Raw genomic sequence first — 17,139 nt, 5'->3', positions numbered from 1 at the left:
TGTGGTGCCCCCGCGGGCTGTGCCAGGCTGTGGTGCCCCCGCGGGCTGTGCCATGCCCCGCGGGCTGTGCCAGGCCGTGGTGCCCCCGCGGGCTGTGCCATGCCCGCCGTGCCCCCGCGGGCTGTGCCATGCCCCGCGGGCTGTGCCATGCCCGCCGTGCCCCCGCGGGCTGTGCCATGCCCCGCGGGCTGTGCCATGCCCGCCGTGCCCCCGCGGGCTGTGCCAGGCTGTGGTGCCCCCGCGGGCTGTGCCATGCCCGCCGTGCCCCCGCGGGCTGTGCCAGGCCGTGGTGCCCCCGCGGGCTGTGCCATGCCCCGCGGGCTGTGCCATGCCCGCCGTGCCCCCGCGGGCTGTGCCATGCCCCGCGGGCTGTGCCAGGCCGTGGTGCCCCCCTGCCCCCCCCTGCACGCCAGCTCTGCCTCTGCCTTCCGCTTCCCTGCCGCTCGCCCTGGGGTGCCCCGCGGGAGCTGCCCGGGGCCGCTGCCTGATCTGCCTCCCCCCGCCCCGCAGGTTCCTCCTGCCTGGTGGCCTATAAGAAGACGCCGCCCCCCGTGCCGCCCCGCACCACCTCCAAGCCCTTCATCTCCGTCACGGTGCAGAGCAGCACCGAGTCGGCCCAGGACACCTACCTGGACGGGCAGGACCCCAAGAGCGAGGTCACCAGCCAGTCGGGGCTCAGCAACTCCTCCGACAGCCTGGAGAGCGCCAGGACCCCCGGCGGGAGGCCCCGGGCCGGCGCCGAGCCGCCGCGGCAGGATGCCTCTCTGAAGAGCGACAAAGGGACCCTGACCAGCGAGGAGCCCAAGCTGGACACCGTCCCCAAGAGGAAGCTCTCCTCCATAGGGATCCAAGTATGGAAGCCTCTGCTTCTCCCACCCCCAGCCCCGGACCGGCCCGGAGCCCCTGCCCCCCCGCCCCGGCAGCGCTCTGAGGGACCAGGGCAGCCCTGACCGAGCTCACAGCAGCAGGAGAAGCTCCCTGCCTGCCCCAAGCTCCCCCAGAGCAGCAGGAGAAGCTCCCTGCCTGCCTGCCCCAAGCTCCCCCAGAGCAGCAGGAGAAGCTCCCTGCCTGCCCCAAGCTCCCTCACAGCAGCAGGAGAAGCTCCCTGCCTGCCCCAAGCTCCCCCAGAGCAGCAGGAGAAGCTCCCTGCCTGCCTGCCCCAAGCTCCCCCAGAGCAGCAGGAGAAGCTCCCTGCCTGCCCCAAGCTCCCCCAGAGCAGCAGCAGAAGCTCCCTGCCTGCCTGCCCCAAGCTCCCCCAGAGCAGCAGCAGAAGCTCTCTCCCTGCCTGCCCCAAGCTCCCCCAGAGCAGCAGCAGAAGCTCTCTCCCTGCCTGCCCCAAGCTCCCCCAGAGCAGCAGCAGAAGCTCTCTCCCTGCCTGCCCCAAGCTCCCCCAGAGCAGCAGCAGAAGCTCTCTCCCTGCCTGCCCCAAGCTCCCCCAGAGCAGCAGCAGAAGCTCTCTCCCTGCCTGCCCCAAGCTCCCTCACAGCAGCAGCAGAAGCTCTCTCCCTGCCTGCCCCAAGCTCCCTCACAGCAGCAGCAGAAGCTCTCTCCCTGCCTGCCCCAAGCTCCCCCAGAGCAGCAGCAGAAGCTCTCTCCCTGCCTGCCCCAAGCTCCCCCAGAGCAGCAGCAGAAGCTCTCTCCCTGCCTGCCCCAAGCTCCCTCACAGCAGCAGCAGAAGCTCTCTCCCTGCCTGCCCCAAGCTCCCCCAGAGCAGCAGCAGAAGCTCTCTCCCTGCCTGCCCCAAGCTCCCCCAGAGCAGCAGCAGAAGCTCTCTCCCTGCCTGCCCCAAGCTCCCTCACAGCAGCAGGAGAAGCTCTCTCCCTGCCTGCCCCAAGCTCCCCCAGAGCAGCAGCAGAAGCTCTCTCCCTGCCTGCCCCAAGCTCCCTCACAGCAGCAGCAGAAGCTCTCTCCCTGCCTGCCCCAAGCTCCCCCAGAGCAGCAGCAGAAGCTCTCTCCCTGCCTGCCTGCCCCAAGCTCCCCCAGAGCAGCAGCAGAAGCTCTCTCCCTGCCTGCCCCAAGCTCCCCCAGAGCAGCAGCAGAAGCTCTCTCCCTGCCTGCCCCAAGCTCCCTCACAGCAGCAGCAGAAGCTCTCTCCCTGCCTGCCCCAAGCTCCCTCACAGCAGCAGCAGAAGCTCTCTCCCTGCCTGCCCCAAGCTCCCTCACAGCAGCAGCAGAAGCTCCCTGCCTGCCCCAGGCTCCCTCACAGCAGCAGCAGAAGCTCTCTCCCTGCCTGCCCCAGGCTCCCTCACAGCAGCAGCAGAAGCTCTCTCCCTGCCTGCCCCAAGCTCCCTCACAGCAGCAGCAGAAGCTCCCTGCCTGCCCCAAGCTCCCTCACAGCAGCAGCAGAAGCTCTCTCCCTGCCTGCCCCAAGCTCCCTCACAGCAGCAGGAGAAGCTCTCTCCCTGCCTGCCTGCCCCAAGCTCCCTCAGAGCAGCAGCAGAAGCTCTCTCCCTGCCTGCCCCAAGCTCCCTCACAGCAGCAGCAGAAGCTCTCTCCCTGCCTGCCCCAAGCTCCCCCAGAGCAGCAGCAGAAGCTCTCTCCCTGCCTGCCCCAAGCTCCCCAGAGCAGCAGCAGAAGCTCTCTCCCTGCCTGCCCCAAGCTCCCTCAGAGCAGCAGCAGAAGCTCTCTCCCTGCCTGCCCCAAGCTCCCCCAGAGCAGCAGCAGAAGCTCTCTCCCTGCCTGCCCCAAGCTCCCCCAGAGCAGCAGCAGAAGCTCTCTCCCTGCCTGCCCCAAGCTCCCCAGAGCAGCAGCAGAAGCTCTCTCCCTGCCTGCCCCAAGCTCCCTCAGAGCAGCAGCAGAAGCTCTCTCCCTGCCTGCCCCAAGCTCCCCCAGAGCAGCAGCAGAAGCTCTCTCCCTGCCTGCCTGCCCCAAGCTCCCTCACAGCAGCAGCAGAAGCTCTCTCCCTGCCTGCCCCAAGCTCCCTCACAGCAGCAGCAGAAGCTCTCTCCCTGCCTGCCCCAAGCTCCCTCACAGCAGCAGAAGCTCTCTCCCTGCCTGCCTGCCCAGGCCTCCCTCAGCTCCCTGCCCTCTCTGGAAGCTGCTGGCTGTTTGGGTGCCATGCACAGAGCTGCCCCCCGGGGGAGGCACAGCCCCTGCCCAGCCTGGCACAGCCGCAGCGCTGGGCGGCAGAGCCGAGCGCCCTCGGAGCAGCGGCCGGGCCGGACCAGCCCGAGCCGAGCCCGGGGCCCCGGGGCGGTGCCAGCTGGCTGCGTGCAGCAGCCCTGCCCTGCAGGGAGCAGTGCCAGCAGCGGGGGCCTGGGGGGCTCTCTGCCTGCTTGTGTCCCACCAGGTCGATTGTCTGCAGCCAGTGGCCAAGGAGGAGCCGCCCCCAGCGGCCACCAAGTTCCAGTCCATCGGGGTGCAGGTGGAGGACGAGTGGAGGTGAGTGAAGGGCTGGAGGTGCTGGCAGCTGCCCCCCCTGACCCTGCTGCTGCTCCCCCCCCGCTGCTGCTCCCCCCCCGCTGCTGCCCCCCCCCGCTGCTGCCCCCCCTGACCCTGCACTGCCCCCCCGCTGCCCCCCCCTGCTGCCCCCCCTCCTGCTGCCCCCCCTCCTGCTGCCCCCCCCTCCTGCTGCCCCCCCTCCTGCTGCCCCCTGCTCTGTGTCCAGCATGAGTGGTGGGGAGTGAGAGCTCCTGGAGAGCAGTTCCCCACAGCACACAGCTGCTGCAGAGGAGATGGTTGTGAAAACAGCCAAAGGGAGGCAGCTCAGGACCCCAGTGCCAGCTCTGTGTGCAGACCCAGTGCCAGCTGCAGTGCCAGCTGTGTGCAGCCCCAATGCCAGCTGTGTGTGTGCAGCCCCAGTGCCAGCTGCAGTGCCAGCTGTGTGTGAGCAGCCCAGTGCCAGCTGTGTGTGCGCAGACCCAGTGCCAGCTGTGTGTGTGCAGCCCCAGTGCCAGCTGTGTGTGTGCAACCCCAGTGCCAGCTCTGTGTGTGCAGTGCCAGTGCCAGCTGTGTGTGTGCAGCCCCAGTGCCAGCTGTGTGTGTGCAACCCCAGTGCCAGCTCTGTGTGTGCAGTGCCAGTGCCAGCTGTGTGTGTGCAGCCCCAGTGCCAGCTGTGTGTGTGCAGCCCAGTGCCAGCTCTGTGTGTGCAACCCCAGTGCCAGCTCTGTGTGTGCAGTGCCAGTGCCAGCTGTGTGTGTGCAGCCCCAGTGCCAGCTGTGTGTGTGCAGCCCAGTGCCAGCTCTGTGTGTGCAGCGCCAGTGCCAGCTCTGTGTGCGCAGCGCCAGTGCCAGCTGCAGTGCCAGCTGTGTGTGTGCAGCCCCAGTGCCAGCTGTGTGTGTGCAGCCCAGTGCCAGCTGTGTGTGTGCAACCCCAGTGCCAGCTGCAGTGCCAGCTCTGTGTGCACAGCCCCAGTGCCAGCTGTGTGTGTGCAACCTGAGTGCCAGCTGCAGTGCCAGCTGTGTTTGTGCAGCCCTAGTGCCAGCCCCAGTGCCAGCTGTGTGTGTGTGGAGCCCACTGCCAGCTGTGCCTGGAACTGCCCCTCAGCCCCTGCTGTCAGCAGCCTGCTGCAGGGAGCAGCCTTCTCCTTCTCTGCCCAGCTGTGTTGTGCCTGGCTGTGGGCAGGGCAGGGTGGGGCAGGGCGGAGCTGGGTGGGGCAGGGCAGGATGGGGCAGGGCAGGGCAGCCTGCTGCCAGTACAGTGGGGAGGGGGAAGTGGCGGGGGTGTGGGTGTGTGCGGGGGGGGGGGGGTGCATGCATGTGGGTGTGGGTGTGCATGGGGGGGGGGCGTGGAGGGGGGCGTGGGTGTGTGTCGGTGTGCATGCGGGTGGGTGTGTGTGCGGGTGTGCGGGTGGGTGTGGCTGGGTGTGGGTGTGGGTGTGGGTGTGCGTGCAGGTGGGTGCGGGTGTGTGTGGGTGTGCGCGGGTGTGCATGTGGGTGGGTGTGGCTGTTTGTGGGTGTGGCTGGGTGTGGGTGTGGGTGTGCGTGCAGGTGGGTGTGGGTGGGTGTGCACGGGTGTGCATGTGGGTGGGTGTGGCTGTTTGTGGGTGTGGCTGGGTGTGGGTGTGGGTGTGCGTGCAGGTGGATGCGGGTGGGTGTGGGTGTGGGTGTGCGGGTGGGTGTGGGTGTGGCTGGGTGTGGGTGTGGGTGTGTGTGCAGGTGGGTGCGGGTGTGTGTGGGTGTGGCTGGGTGTGGGTGTGGGTGTGCGTGCAGGTGGGTGCGGGGGTGTGTGGGTGTGCGCGGGTGGGTGTGGGTGTGCGTGCGGGTGGGTGTGGGTGGGTGGGTGTGCGTGCAGGCGGGTGCGGGGGTGTGCGGGTGTGCATGAGGGTGGGTGCGGGGGTGTGTGGGTGTGCGTGCGGGTGCGGGTGGGTGCAGGTGTGTGTGGGTGCGGATGTGGGGGGGGGTGCGGGTGTGGGTGCGGGTTTGGGGGAGGTGTGTGTGGGTGTGTGTGGGTGTGCACGCGGGTGTGTGCAGGTGTGGGTGTGGGGGGGTCATACGGGTGGGTGTGGGTGTGTGTGCGGGTGGGTGCGCGTGCGGGCGAGTGTGGGTGGGTGTGCGTGCGAGTGGGTGCAGGCGCGTGTGCGTGCGGGTGGGCGGGTGTGCGTGCGGATGGGTGCGGATGCGGGTGGGTGCGGGTGTGTGCGGATGTGTGTGTGGGTGGGTGCGGGTGGGTGTGTGTGCGGGTGGGTGGGTGTGCGTGCGTGCGGGTGGGCGGGTGTGCGTGCGTGCGGGTGGGCGGGTGTGCGTGCGTGCGGGTGGGCGGGTGTGCGTGCGGATGGGTGCGGATGCGGGTGGGTGCGGGTGTGTGCGGATGTGTGTGTGGGTGGGTGGGTGCGGGTGGGTGTGTGTGCGGGTGGGTGTGTGTGCGTGCGTGCGGGTGGGCGGGTGTGCGTGCGAATGGGTGCAGATGCGGGTGGGTGCGGATGCGGGTGGGTGCGGATGCGGGTGTGTGCGGATGTGTGTGTGGGTGGGTGCGGGTGGGTGTGTGTGCGTGCGTGCGGGTGGGCGGGTGTGCGTGCAAATGGGTGCAGATGCGGGTGGGTGCGGATGCGGGTGGGTGCGGGTGTGTGCGGATGTGTGTGTGGGTGGGTGCGAGTGCGGGTGCGGGCCGGCCGTGCCCGCGGCTGAGGCGCTGCCCGCGGCGCCCGCAGGAGCGGCCAGCCCCGCAGCATGTCCTCCAAGCAGGAGGCGGACTGCGAGCGGCAGGAGGCGGAGGGCTCCGGCTGCAGAGCGTCTGAGAGAGGCCCGGCCGAGTGCCCCCCCGCCGGCGACGCCGCCCGGCCGCCGGCCAAGCCCTCGCAGGTCAAGAGAAACCTCTCCTATGGAGAAAGCGCTGACCCCGCCCTGGAGCCTTCCTCCCTCCCTCCGCCCGACCCCTGGCTCGAGACCTCCTCCAGCTGCCCCTCGGAGCCCCCCCAGCCGGGCGCCTGCCGCAGGGACGGCTTCTGGTTCCTGAAGCTGCTGCAGGCGGAGACGGAGCGGCTGGAGGGCTGGTGCCGCCAGATGGACCAGGAGACCAAAGAGAACAACCTCTCCGAGGAAGGTGGGTGCCGGCCGGCAGCACCCCCGGGCAGCTCCCCCCGCGCCGAGGGACCGGCACTGAGCTCTGGGCTGGCCTCTGGCAGCCCCCCGGGCAGCTCCCCCCGCGCCGAGGGACCGGCACTGAGCTCTGGGCTGGCCTCTGGCAGCCCCCCGGGCAGCTCCCCCCACACCGAGGGACCGGCACTGAGCTCTGGGCTGGCCTCTGGCAGCCCCCCGGGCAGCTCCCCCCGCGCCGAGGGACCGGCACTGAGCTCTGGGCTGGCCTCTGGCAGCCCCCCGGGCAGCTCCCCCCGCGCCGAGGGACCGGCACTGAGCTCTGGGCTGGCCTCTGGCAGCCCCCCAGGCAGCTCCCCCCGCGCCGAGGGACCGGCACTGAGCTCTGGGCTGGCCTCTGGCAGCCCCCCGGGCAGCTCCCCCCACACCGAGGGACTGGCACCCAGCACCAGGCCGGCCGCCGGCAGCCCCCGCTGGGAGGTGCCAGGCGTGGGCCAAGCTGCTCCTGTCCGTGGGGAAGGGGGCAGGGGGGTAAGAAGTGACCATAGAGGAGTTCACCACAGGGCTGGAAGGGACCCCAAGGCTCAGCCAGCCCCAAGCCCCTGCCATGGGCAGGGACACCTCACACCACAGCAGGTTGCTCACAGCCACCTCCAGCCTGGCTGCAAACACCTCCAGGCAGGAGGCTTCCACCACCTCCCTGGGCAGCCTGTGCCAGGCTCTCACCACCCTCCTGGCCAACAACTTCTTCCTCACAGCCAAGCTCCAGCTCCCCACTTCTAGTGCTGCTCCATCCCCCCCAGTCCTGTCCCTCCCTCACACCCCAGAGCAGAGGGGCAGGATCCTCTCCCTCCACCTCTGCCAATGGGCACTGGCAGCCCAGAAGCAGCTCAGCTGCCCTTGGCCTTCTGGGCTGCCAGTGCCCATTGCTGGCTCCCTGTCCCAGGCCTGATTCCTGCCCCCCTCAGAGGCACACATGCATGGGGGGCTGGCACACATGCATGGGGGGCTGGCACACATGCATGGGGGGTGTCCCACGTGCATTCTGGGAGCTCCTCTGCCAGTAGCTGCACACAGGATGCAGCACCCAAGCCTGCAGGGCAGGGTGCAGGCTCTGCCCATCCCCTGCTGCCTCAGGGGGGCTGTGGGGTCTCTGTCCCTGCCTGAGCCTCGCACTGCGGCGTGCCAGCCAGAGCCTGGCTGGCAGAGGGGCAGCGAGCCCAGGCCACAGCTGCAGGGGCAGTGGGCACAGGGCCTCTGCCCAGCAGGGAGGAGTCCTCGGGGGGGCAGCTGGGTGGCTGTGTGCTGGGCACAGCTCAGGCAGCAGGAGGCCGCTGGCTGGCCCTGGGCTCAGCCTCCTTGGCCTTGCTCCGTTCTTTGCCAGCGGGCTGGCAGGAGCTGAGCTGCTGCTGCAGCCAGGAGGGGCTGCGTGGGCAGCAGGGGGCAAGGCCTGGGCGCTGAGTCTGCCTGGGGTTATTCCTGTTCATAGCTGGCACAGGTCAGGCTGCCTTGGAGCTGCCAGGGCCGGGGGCAGCTAATCTCTAATCCTCTTGCCCCGGCTGCCAGGCTGGGCAGGTAGTGCCAGTGCCCTCCTTGCCCCAGGAGATGCCCTTGCTTGGCCTGTGGCAAGAGAAGGCGCCCACAGCGGTGTGGCATCGCACCTCTGACCCCCTGGGAGATGGATCTGTGCCCTCCTTGGTGGGCATGCAGGGAGCCCACCTCACACTTGTGCCCCCACCCAGGACTGCTTCAGTGGGTGAGCAGCAGAGCGGGGAGAGGGCACAGCTCAGCCCCACAGCGGGAGGGCAGGGCCCCTGCCCTGTCTCTGCTGGGGGAAGCAGAGGATTGCTGCTGCCTTTGGAGCCCCCCTGAGCACAGCAGGGAGCCCAGCCTGGGACAGGTTCAGCTCCCTGCTGCCTTCCCCTCCTGCGGGGGTGGGAGGGCAGGTGGCAGCAGCCCCTGCTATGGGGGGGGGGGGGGCTGGCTGGGGGGCTGAAGGCACTTTCTGCCCCCTCTGAGCTGATGTTCTGGCTCTGGACCTGCTCTGGGAGGAGCAGGACCAGGTGGGGAAGGCAGAGGTAGGTTGTGCCTTGGGTACAGCTTTCCCTGGGGACCTCTGAGAGTCCTTTTCCCCTGAGCCAGGAGTGTCCTCTGCCCCACTTCAGGCTCTTCAGCTGAGCTGCTTCTCTCCTTTGGTTTCCGTTCTCCACAGTCCTGGGCAAGGTCCTGAGTGCAGTGGGCAGTGCACAGTTGCTAATGTCACAGAAATTCCAGCAGTTCCATGGCCTCTGTGAGCAGAACTTGGTGAGTCTGGCTCTGTTTCTCCTGGCTGGGGGGAGGGGGTGGTGTCTCAGCAGCATCCCAGGCCCCTGGACAGGCTTCTGCCGCTGTGCAGACAGCCCAGGGCGGGCTGAGCGCCGGGCCAGGGGGGCTGAGCGCCGCTGGGACGCAGCAGCTGAGCACTGGGGGGCTGAGGGCTTCCCCCTCTCCCTGCACAGGCAGCTCCTGGGCTGGCTCTGCTCAGGGATCAGGGTTTGCAGCTCCTGCTGCTGCTCCTCACGTGGGCACAGGGGAACTCTGCCGGCCTGAGCAGGGCAAGCTGAGCACACTGCAGTGTGCAGCGTGACCCAGGCCTGCTGCTGTGTGGCCGGCAGGCTGCCTCCTGCTTCTCGCTCCTGAAGGTCTTTCCGAGGTGAAACACTGAGGCTTTGCCCCTGGGTGTCTGAGCAGTCTGCTCTGCTCCCCCAGAGGTGCTGTGCATGGAGCTCCTGGCTGCTAGAACAGGATGGTTCCTCCCTGGGGACAAGGCTGTGCCCTGGGGGCCAAGGGGGTCCTGGAGTGCATTCAGCAGAGTGTGGCCAGCAGGGCCAGGGAGGTTCCACTCCCCCCCAGCTCTGCCCTGCTGAGACCTCCCCTGGAATACTGCATCCAGCTCTGGGCTCCCCAGCTCAGGAGGGACAGGGAGCTGCTGCAGAGAATCCAAGGGAGGGCTGCAAGGGACTGCAACACTGCCTGGGGAGGAGAGGCTGAGAGCCCTGGGGGTGTTCAGTCTGGAGAGAAGAAGCCTGAGAGGGATCTGATCGATGGCCTGATCTGATCACTGTGCCCTGGGACAGGCCAAGGGGCAGTGGATGGAAACTGCAGCACAGGAGGTTCCAGCTCACCATGAGGAGGAACTTCTGCACTGGGAGGCTCCCAGAGCCCTGGAGCAGGCTGCCCAGAGAGGTTGTGGAGCCTCCTGCTCTGGAGCCTTCCCAGCCCTGTCTGGATGTGTTCCTGTGTTCCTGTGCTGGATTCTCTGCTCCTGCTCTGGCAGGGGCTTGGTCTGGAAGCTCTCCAGAGGTCCCTTCCAACCCCTGGCATCCTCTGAGCTGTGAGCTGGTGTAATGCAAGGGTTTGACCTTGCTGAGAGGTGAGCAGGGCACACCTGGGCACGGGTGGCAAGCTCTGGTTCCCTTTTGCCCTCCAGCTTTAGCATGGTCTGAACTTTGCAGACTTCCTCAGGGGGGGATTCCCTTTGCCTGCCCAGAAAAGCCTTAGGGTCCCTAACTCTGGGAGGAGGAGGGGGAGCAGTGCTGAGCTGTGCTGGCTGCTGGCTGCCTGAGCACAGCGGAGAGCTGGGCAGCAGTGCCTCGAGCTGCCAGGCTGTCCACGGAGCTCTGTGCTGAGGCCTCCCTTTCAGCTCTGTCCCTGCTGCTCAGAGCTGATCCCATGCTCTCCTGAGACGATCCAGGCCTAGGGTGGCAGCTCAGATGTCTCAGGACTCGGAAGACTCTGACCTTGGGCGAAGCTTCAGCTGCTTGAAATGCTCCAACCTTGGCCTCAGCAATGCTGCTGCCTCAGGCTGGCTCAGGAGGGGCTGTGGCAGTTCTGCTGCTGAAGGCCCTGCTGGGCTGCTGTGCAGTGGCAGCCAAGTGTCAGAGCTGTGCTCTGCATCCTGCTGTGGCCATTCCATCATCCCCCTCCCTGGAAGGAGGATCTCTCTGCCAGGAACCACAGTCCTGCAGCTCTGGATCCCTTGTTGGGAGACCTTCCCCTGGAGCTGCTGCTGTGGGCTGAGTGCTGGCTGGGGCAGCCCTGGGGGCTGGGAGCCTTTGGCTGCTGCCACAGAGTGGCTCTGGCAGGGGGGTTCAGGCTTCTACAGCAGAACTGCAGTGAGGAGCTCTGCTTCCTGAGCTGGAAGTGATGGAGTCAGAGATCTGCCAGGGCTGGAAGGGACCCCAAGGCTCAGCCAGCCCCAACCCCCTGCCATGGGCAGGGACACCTCACACCACAGCAGGTTGCTCACAGCCACCTCCAGCCTGGCTGCAAACACCTCCAGGCAGGAGGCTTCCACCACCTCCCTGGGCAGCCTGTGCCAGGCTCTCACCACCCTCCTGGCCAACAACTTCTTCCTCACAGCCAAGCTCCAGCTCCCCACTTCTAGTGCTGCTCCATCCCCCCCAGTCCTGTCCCTCCCTCACACCCCAGAGCAGAGGGGCAGGATCCTCTCCCTCCACCTCTGCCAATGGGCACTGGCAGCCCAGAAGCAGCTCAGCTGCCCTTGGCCTTCTGGGCTGCCAGTGCCCATTGCTGCCTCCCTGTCCCAGGCCTGATTCCTGCCCCCCTCAGAGGTGTCCCAGACCCCTATCCCTCCCTGACCCCCTCCAAAGTCCCTCCCCAGCTTGCTTGCAGCCCCCTGCAGCTCCTGGCAGGCCACCAGAAGCTCTCCTGGGAGCCTTCTCCTCTGCAGCCTGCACAACCCCAACTCTCTCAGGCTGTCTCCAGAGCAGAGCAGCTCCAGCCCTCTGCTCCTCCTCGTGGCCCTGCTCTGGACACCTTCCAGCCCCTCCAGAGCCTTCCTGGCACAGAGGCTCCAGAGCTGGCCCCAGAGCTGCAGCTGTGGGCTCAGCAGAGTGGAGCAGAGGGGCAGAATCCCCTCCCTGGCCCTGCTGGCCACACTTCTCTTGCTGCAGCCCAGGCTCTGCTTGGCTCTCTGGGCTGCAAGTGCTCCTTGCTGGCTCAGGGCTGCATAGTCAGGGCTGGTGTCCCCCTGGGAGGTTCCTGGCCCCCCAGCTGCCAGGCATGCCAGGGGTGCCCATGCAAGCTGTGGGGACTGCTGTGCATCCTTCTGAGAGCTTCTGCTTTCCTTCCTAGAACCCTAATGCCAATCCCAGACCCACAGCCCAGGACCTGGCTGGGTTTTGGGACCTCCTGCAGCTGTCCATTGAAGACATCAGCATGAAGTTTGATGAGCTGTACCACCTGAAGGCTAACAGCTGGCAGCTGGCAGAGACACCAGAGAGAAAGGTGAGTGGGGGGCAGTGGGGAGTGGGCAGAGCACACAGAACCCCTCTGGGCTGCTGCCACCTTGCACTTGTGCAGAGCAATCTCCTGGCCTTGCAGTGCTCTGAGGCCATCCCTTGAGAGCAGTGCGGTTTGGTACAAGGGCAGGAAAGCAGCTGGGGGGAGGGGGAAGGGTGGAGAGTGTGTGCTTAAGGCAGGGACACAGAGGCCTCTGGTGTCACAAGCACTGCATGGGTGCTGGCACCTGCTCCTGGCACCTGAGGGGTACCAAAACCACCTGCTGGAACCTTTGGGGGGTGAAGACAGGCTGTGCCCCTGGGCCAGGCTGTGCCCCTGGGCTATGCTGTGCCCCTGGGCCAGGCTGTGCCCCTGGGCCAGGCTGTGCCCCTGAGCCAGGCTGTGCCCCTGGGCTAGGCTGTGCCCCTGGGCCAGGCTGTGCCCCTGGGCTATGCTGTGCCCCTGGGCTATGCTGTGCCCCTGGGCCAGGCTGTGCCCCTGGGCCAGGCTGTGCCCCTGGGCCGGGCTGTGCCCCTGGGCCAGGCTGTGCCCCTGGGCTATGCTGTGCCCCTGGGCCAGGCTGTGCCCCTGGGCTATGCTATGCCCCTGGGCCAGGCTGTGCCCCTGGGCCAGGCTGTGCCCCTGGGCCAGGCTGTGCCCCTGGGCTATGCTATGCCCCTGGGCCAGGCTGTGCCCCTGGGCCAGGCTGTGCCCCTGGGCTATGCTGTGCCCCTGGGCCAGGCTGTGCCCCTGGGCCAGGCTGATGCCCCTGGGCCAGGCTGTGCCCCTGGGCCAGGCTTGATGCCCTTGGGCTATGCTGTGCCCCTGTGGCTCTGAACATTCTGCAGTTCAGCCTGGGTGCTGCCTGGGGCTGTGCTCAGAGCTGGATGCAGTCCACAGTCTGTGTCCATGGAAGCTCTGTGCCATGAGCTGCAGCCCTGGCACACTGCTGGGGAAGCTGAGTGGCAGAGTCTGAAGGGCTCCAGGGGAGCTGGGGAGGGACTCTGGACAAGGGCTGGGAGAGCCAGGAGAGGAACAATGGATTTGAGCTGGGAGAGGAGAGACTGAGAGTGGAGAGGAGGAATTGTTGGCAGTGAGGCTGGGGAGACTCTGGCACAGGCTGCCCAGGGAGGCTGTGGCTGCCTCCTGCCTGGAGGTGCTCAGGACCAGGCTGGATGAGGCCTTGAGCAGCCTGTGCTGGTGGGAGGGGTCCCTGCCCATGGCAGGGGGCTGGAGCTGGCTGAGCTTTGGGCTCCCTCCCAACCCAGCCCAACCCATTCTGGGATTCTCTGACATCCAACTTTCCTTGCCAGAATTCCTGACGAGATCCCAGAGGGGAAGGGAGGAGAGCCCAGAGTGGGGGGAGGAGAGCCCAGAGGTGGAGGGGAGAGCCCATTGGGGGGGTAGGGAGGGAGGAGAGCCCGGGGAGGGGGGAGCCCACAGGTTGGGGGGAGAGCTGAGCTTGGAGCCCCTGCCTCAGCCCTCAACCCTGATCCCCCAGCCCCCTGCCAGCCCCCTGCCAGCCCCCTGCCAGCCCCCTGCCAGCCCCCTGCCAGCCCCCTGCCAGCCCCCTGCCAGCCCCCTGCCACCTTGCATGTTTACTCTCTGTTGGGATTTCTCCTCACTGTCTCCCTAAAGGAAGAGAAGAAACCCCCCCCTCCCGTGCCAAAGAAGCCGGCCAAGGCCAAATCGCAGCTGACCCGGGACAAAGCCTCCGAGGGCGACAAGCAGCGGCAGGAGGCTCGCAAGAGGCTGATGGCCGCCAAGAGGGCGGCCTCGGTGCGGCAGAACTCGGCCACCGAGAGCGCCGACAGCATCGAGATCTACGTGCCCGAGGCGCAGACCCGGCTCTGAGCGGGGCCAGGACCCCCGGGGCGGGGAGGGGAAGGGGGGGGGGGGGGCGGTGGAGTCGTTGGAGGAGCTCAAAACAACCAAACCGACCCCAGCCCCCCCCCTCCCAGCCCCCCAGCCGGAAGGTTCTCTCTCTCGGGGGAGCGCAGAGACGTTTGAGCCATCCCCGCGGAGGGCTGCCCCGGAGCTCCCCCTCCGCTCTTTGGTTTCTCTCAGCTTTAAGCAATGAAGATTTTAAACGAAACAGACGAAAAAAAACACCACCAACAAAAACCCCAAACGAATAAAGAACAGCGAGAAAAGAAAGGACAACCCCCCCCCCAAAAAACACGAACCCAACCCCTCCCCCGCTTGGGTTTTCTCTCCCCGGCTGCGACGTTCGCTGAATGCACTGAACAGGACCTCCCGGAGCCTCCAGCCCCGCTTTGGACCTTCAGCCTTTTCACTACTCCTCCTCCTCCTCCTCCTCCTCCTCCTCCTCCTCCTCCTCCTCCTCCTCCTCCTCCTCCTCGCTGCTGGGAAGCGCTGAGCTTGTTTACAAGAAGAGGACAAGAAAGCGGAGCCCTGAGCACTCTGCCGCGCTGCGTTCTTCCTCCCCCTCCTCAGTTCTGTTCTCCCTTATCAGCCTTCATTTTCTCCTCCTCCTCCTCCTCCTGCTTCCTCCCCCTGCCCCCCTCGGCCCTCGCCCTTTGCATGGCTTCATTTACCGCGGCAGGATCCGGGCAGGGGGCGCCCCTGCTGCGCCCCCCGACAGCAGCCCTCCTGGCCTGGGGGCTGGGGGTCCTTCCCTTCCCTTGGGATGGGGACGCCGGGGGGTGGGGGGGAGGAGGGCAGAGGGGGTCCTGATGCTCTGTTTGACTGGAGGGAGAGGCTGGCAGGGCCGGGGGGGGGCGAGGCAGAAACGAATGTGCAATAAGCTGGCAAAGGGGGAAGGGAAGGAAGGGGGCACAGCGCCCTGCCCCGGCCACAGCGCCCCGCTGCGGAAGGAAGCGGGCACAGCGCCCTGCCCCGGCCACAGCACCCTGCCCCGGCCACAGCGCCCCGCCGCGGAAGGAAGCGGGCACAGCGCCCTGCCCCGGCCACAGCACCCTGCCCCGGGCACAGCGCCCCGCTGCGGAAGGAAGCGGGCACAGCGCCCTGCCCCGGGCACAGCGCCCCGCTACGGAAGGAAGCGGGCACAGCGCCCTGCCCCGGGCACAGCACCCTGCCCCGGGCACAGCGCCCCGCCGCGGAAGGAACCGGGCACAGCGCCCTGCCCCGGGCACAGCGCCCCGCCGCGGAAGGAAGCGGGCACAGCGCCCTGCCCCGGGCACGGGAGGGCAGCGGAAGGAGCAGAGGGCAGCCGCGGGCAGGAGTCTCATTTGCTTCACTCTTTTTTGGGGTCGTTTTTCCCCCTCCCCTTCCCCAAGGCGGGTTTGAGGTGTGGGTTTTGTTTCTCCTCCGCATCGCTTCGCCGAGCCAGGAGCCGCTGCGCCGGGGGGGGTCACCTGCTTCACAGCGGGCTGGGGGGAGGGCGAGGGGGGGTGGGGGTGGGGGGAGACCTCCCTGGGTGCCTGCGGGCGAGGGGGGGAGGGGGGCCCGGGGCTTGTACAGCGCAGGGGGGCGCCGGCTGCCCGCGGGGGGTGTACAGAATGCACAGAACCACTTCGCGGTCCCTGTCCATCGCCTTCCTCCCCAGGAGCAGCTGTGCCCGGGGGGGGGGATGGGCCCGGGGGGGGGGTCGGGGGGGGGCAGATGTACAGCATATATTTTTACATGTACTATATCTAGCTGTGTGTAAAAGTGTGTGTAAAAATATAGACCCTGTGTGTAAGCAGATGACTTATCCCCCCCCCCCCCCCCAACCCCTCCCTTCCCCCTTCTCTCCCTGCTCTCTCTCTGGGGAGAGGAAGGATTGCTACAGATTTTTTTAGCTCTTTTTTCTTCCCTCCCTCCCCCCCCTTTGTAGGTCTCCTTTTCAGCCTGACCCCCCCCACCCCCCGAGGCCAGCGCTGCCACCGCTGACTTTTTGCCACCCCCACCCCCATCCCCACCCCTTTTGCCCCCTTCAGAAGCAGCCTTTGGCCCCACCCTGAGGGATCCTGCTGGGGAGTTTGGCCTTTTCTTTCTTTCTTTCTTTCTTTTTTCCTTAGGCCTGGTGTGGAGGATTTTTAGTCTTCTTTTTGGGTTTTTTTTTGGAGGGATTTTGGTTTAGTTTTGGGGTTTTTCTTGATTAGTTCAGTTGCTTGAATGAGTCTGGAGCCTGTGTGCTCCCGGGGGGGGGGGGGGGGTGGGGGTAGGAGCCTGGAAGCAGTTTCAGCAAAGGAGTTGGTGATCCAGAAGGCAAAAAAAAACAAACAAACAACAAAAGTTTAACAACAACAACAACAACAAAAGATTAAATAAATCAAAGTGAAACCCTGAGTGCTGTACTGAGTCCAACTGCAGCCTGCCCTGGGCTCCCCTCCTGCCAGCAACGGGGACCTAGAGCCCCAGCAAAGCTTGGCCACAGTTAGCTCAGGTTCAGCCTTGGTTGTGCTGCCAGGTGCTGGGGGGGGGGGGGGGGGGGGGGGCACAAAGATGCTCTGCAGCCGAGCCCACAGCTGGAGCTCCGGGGCCAGCTCTGGAGCCTCTGTGCCAGGAAGGCTCTGGAGGGGCTGGAAGGTGTCCAGAGCAGGGCCAGGAGGAGGAGCAGAGGGCTGGAGCTGCTCTGGAGACAGCCTGAGAGAGTTGGGGTTGTGCAGGCTGCAGAGGAGAAGGCTCCCAGGAGAGCTTCTGGTGGCCTGCCAGGAGCTGCAGGGGGCTGCAAGAGAGCTGGGGAGGGACTTTGGAGGGTGTGAGGGAGGGATAGGGGTCTGGGACACCTCTGAGGGGGGCAGGAATCAGGCCTGGGACAGGGAGCCAGCAATGGGCACTGGCAGCCCAGAAGGCCAAGGGCAGCTGAGCTGCTTCTGGGCTGCCAGTGCCCATTGGCAGAGGTGGAGGGAGAGGATCCTGCCCCTCTGCTCTGGGGTGTGAGGGAGGGACAGGACTGGGGGGGATGGAGCAGCACTAGAAGTGGGGAGCTGGAGCTTGGCTGTGAGGAAGAAGTTGTTGGCCAGGAGGGTGGTGAGAGCCTGGCACAGGCTGCCCAGGGAGGTGGTGGCAGCCTCCTGCCTGGAGGTGTTTGCAGCCAGGCTGGAGGTGGCTGTGAGCAACCTGCTGTGGTGTGAGGTGTCCCTGCCCATGGCAGGGACTTGGGGCTGAGATCCTTTCCAGCCCTGGCAGTGCTGTGATCTCTGGTGCTGAAATGTGGAACAGCAGGAGAGGGTTGGGGCAGTTTTGGTGTGAAATTTTGACTTTTCTTGTGATGTTGATTTTGGGAGGGGGTTGAGCAGGGGGATGTCTGTCTGTCTGTCTGTCGGGTGCTTTCCACATTTGCTCTCCCAACATCTGCTGCCGCTGGGGTCCAGGCTGGGAGAGCTGCGCTTCCTGGGGCTGACAGCCTGGGCAGCAGTCCCTCTCACACAGCTGTCAAGTGGTGCTCCTCAGGCCCCTGGGCTGAGCTCGCTCT

The 17,139-nt window shown here is 66.7% G+C and overlaps 1 protein-coding gene across 1 annotated transcript in view; it reads left to right on the top strand.

Annotated features, from left to right (window-relative positions):
* The window catches only part of DLGAP4 (DLG associated protein 4), a 182,316-nt gene extending 168,675 nt beyond the window's left edge, over positions 1–13,641 (top strand). The window contains exons 10-15 of the mRNA XM_054173383.1: positions 511–851; positions 3,290–3,381; positions 6,089–6,480; positions 8,686–8,777; positions 11,610–11,762; positions 13,395–13,641. Of these exons, the coding sequence (XP_054029358.1) occupies positions 511–851; positions 3,290–3,381; positions 6,089–6,480; positions 8,686–8,777; positions 11,610–11,762; positions 13,395–13,610 (1,286 nt within the window). The 3' untranslated portion in view covers positions 13,611–13,641. The remainder of the gene's footprint in view (positions 1–510; positions 852–3,289; positions 3,382–6,088; positions 6,481–8,685; positions 8,778–11,609; positions 11,763–13,394) is intronic.
* Positions 13,642–17,139: the final 3,498 nt, after the last annotated feature.

The sequence above is a fragment of the Dryobates pubescens genome, chromosome 26 (assembly GCF_014839835.1).
Source record: "Dryobates pubescens isolate bDryPub1 chromosome 26, bDryPub1.pri, whole genome shotgun sequence".
In the NCBI taxonomy this organism is placed as follows: domain Eukaryota; kingdom Metazoa; phylum Chordata; class Aves; order Piciformes; family Picidae; genus Dryobates; species Dryobates pubescens.
The sequence above is the reverse complement of the archived record's forward strand: the minus strand, read 5'-3'. Positions and strand labels throughout refer to the sequence as shown.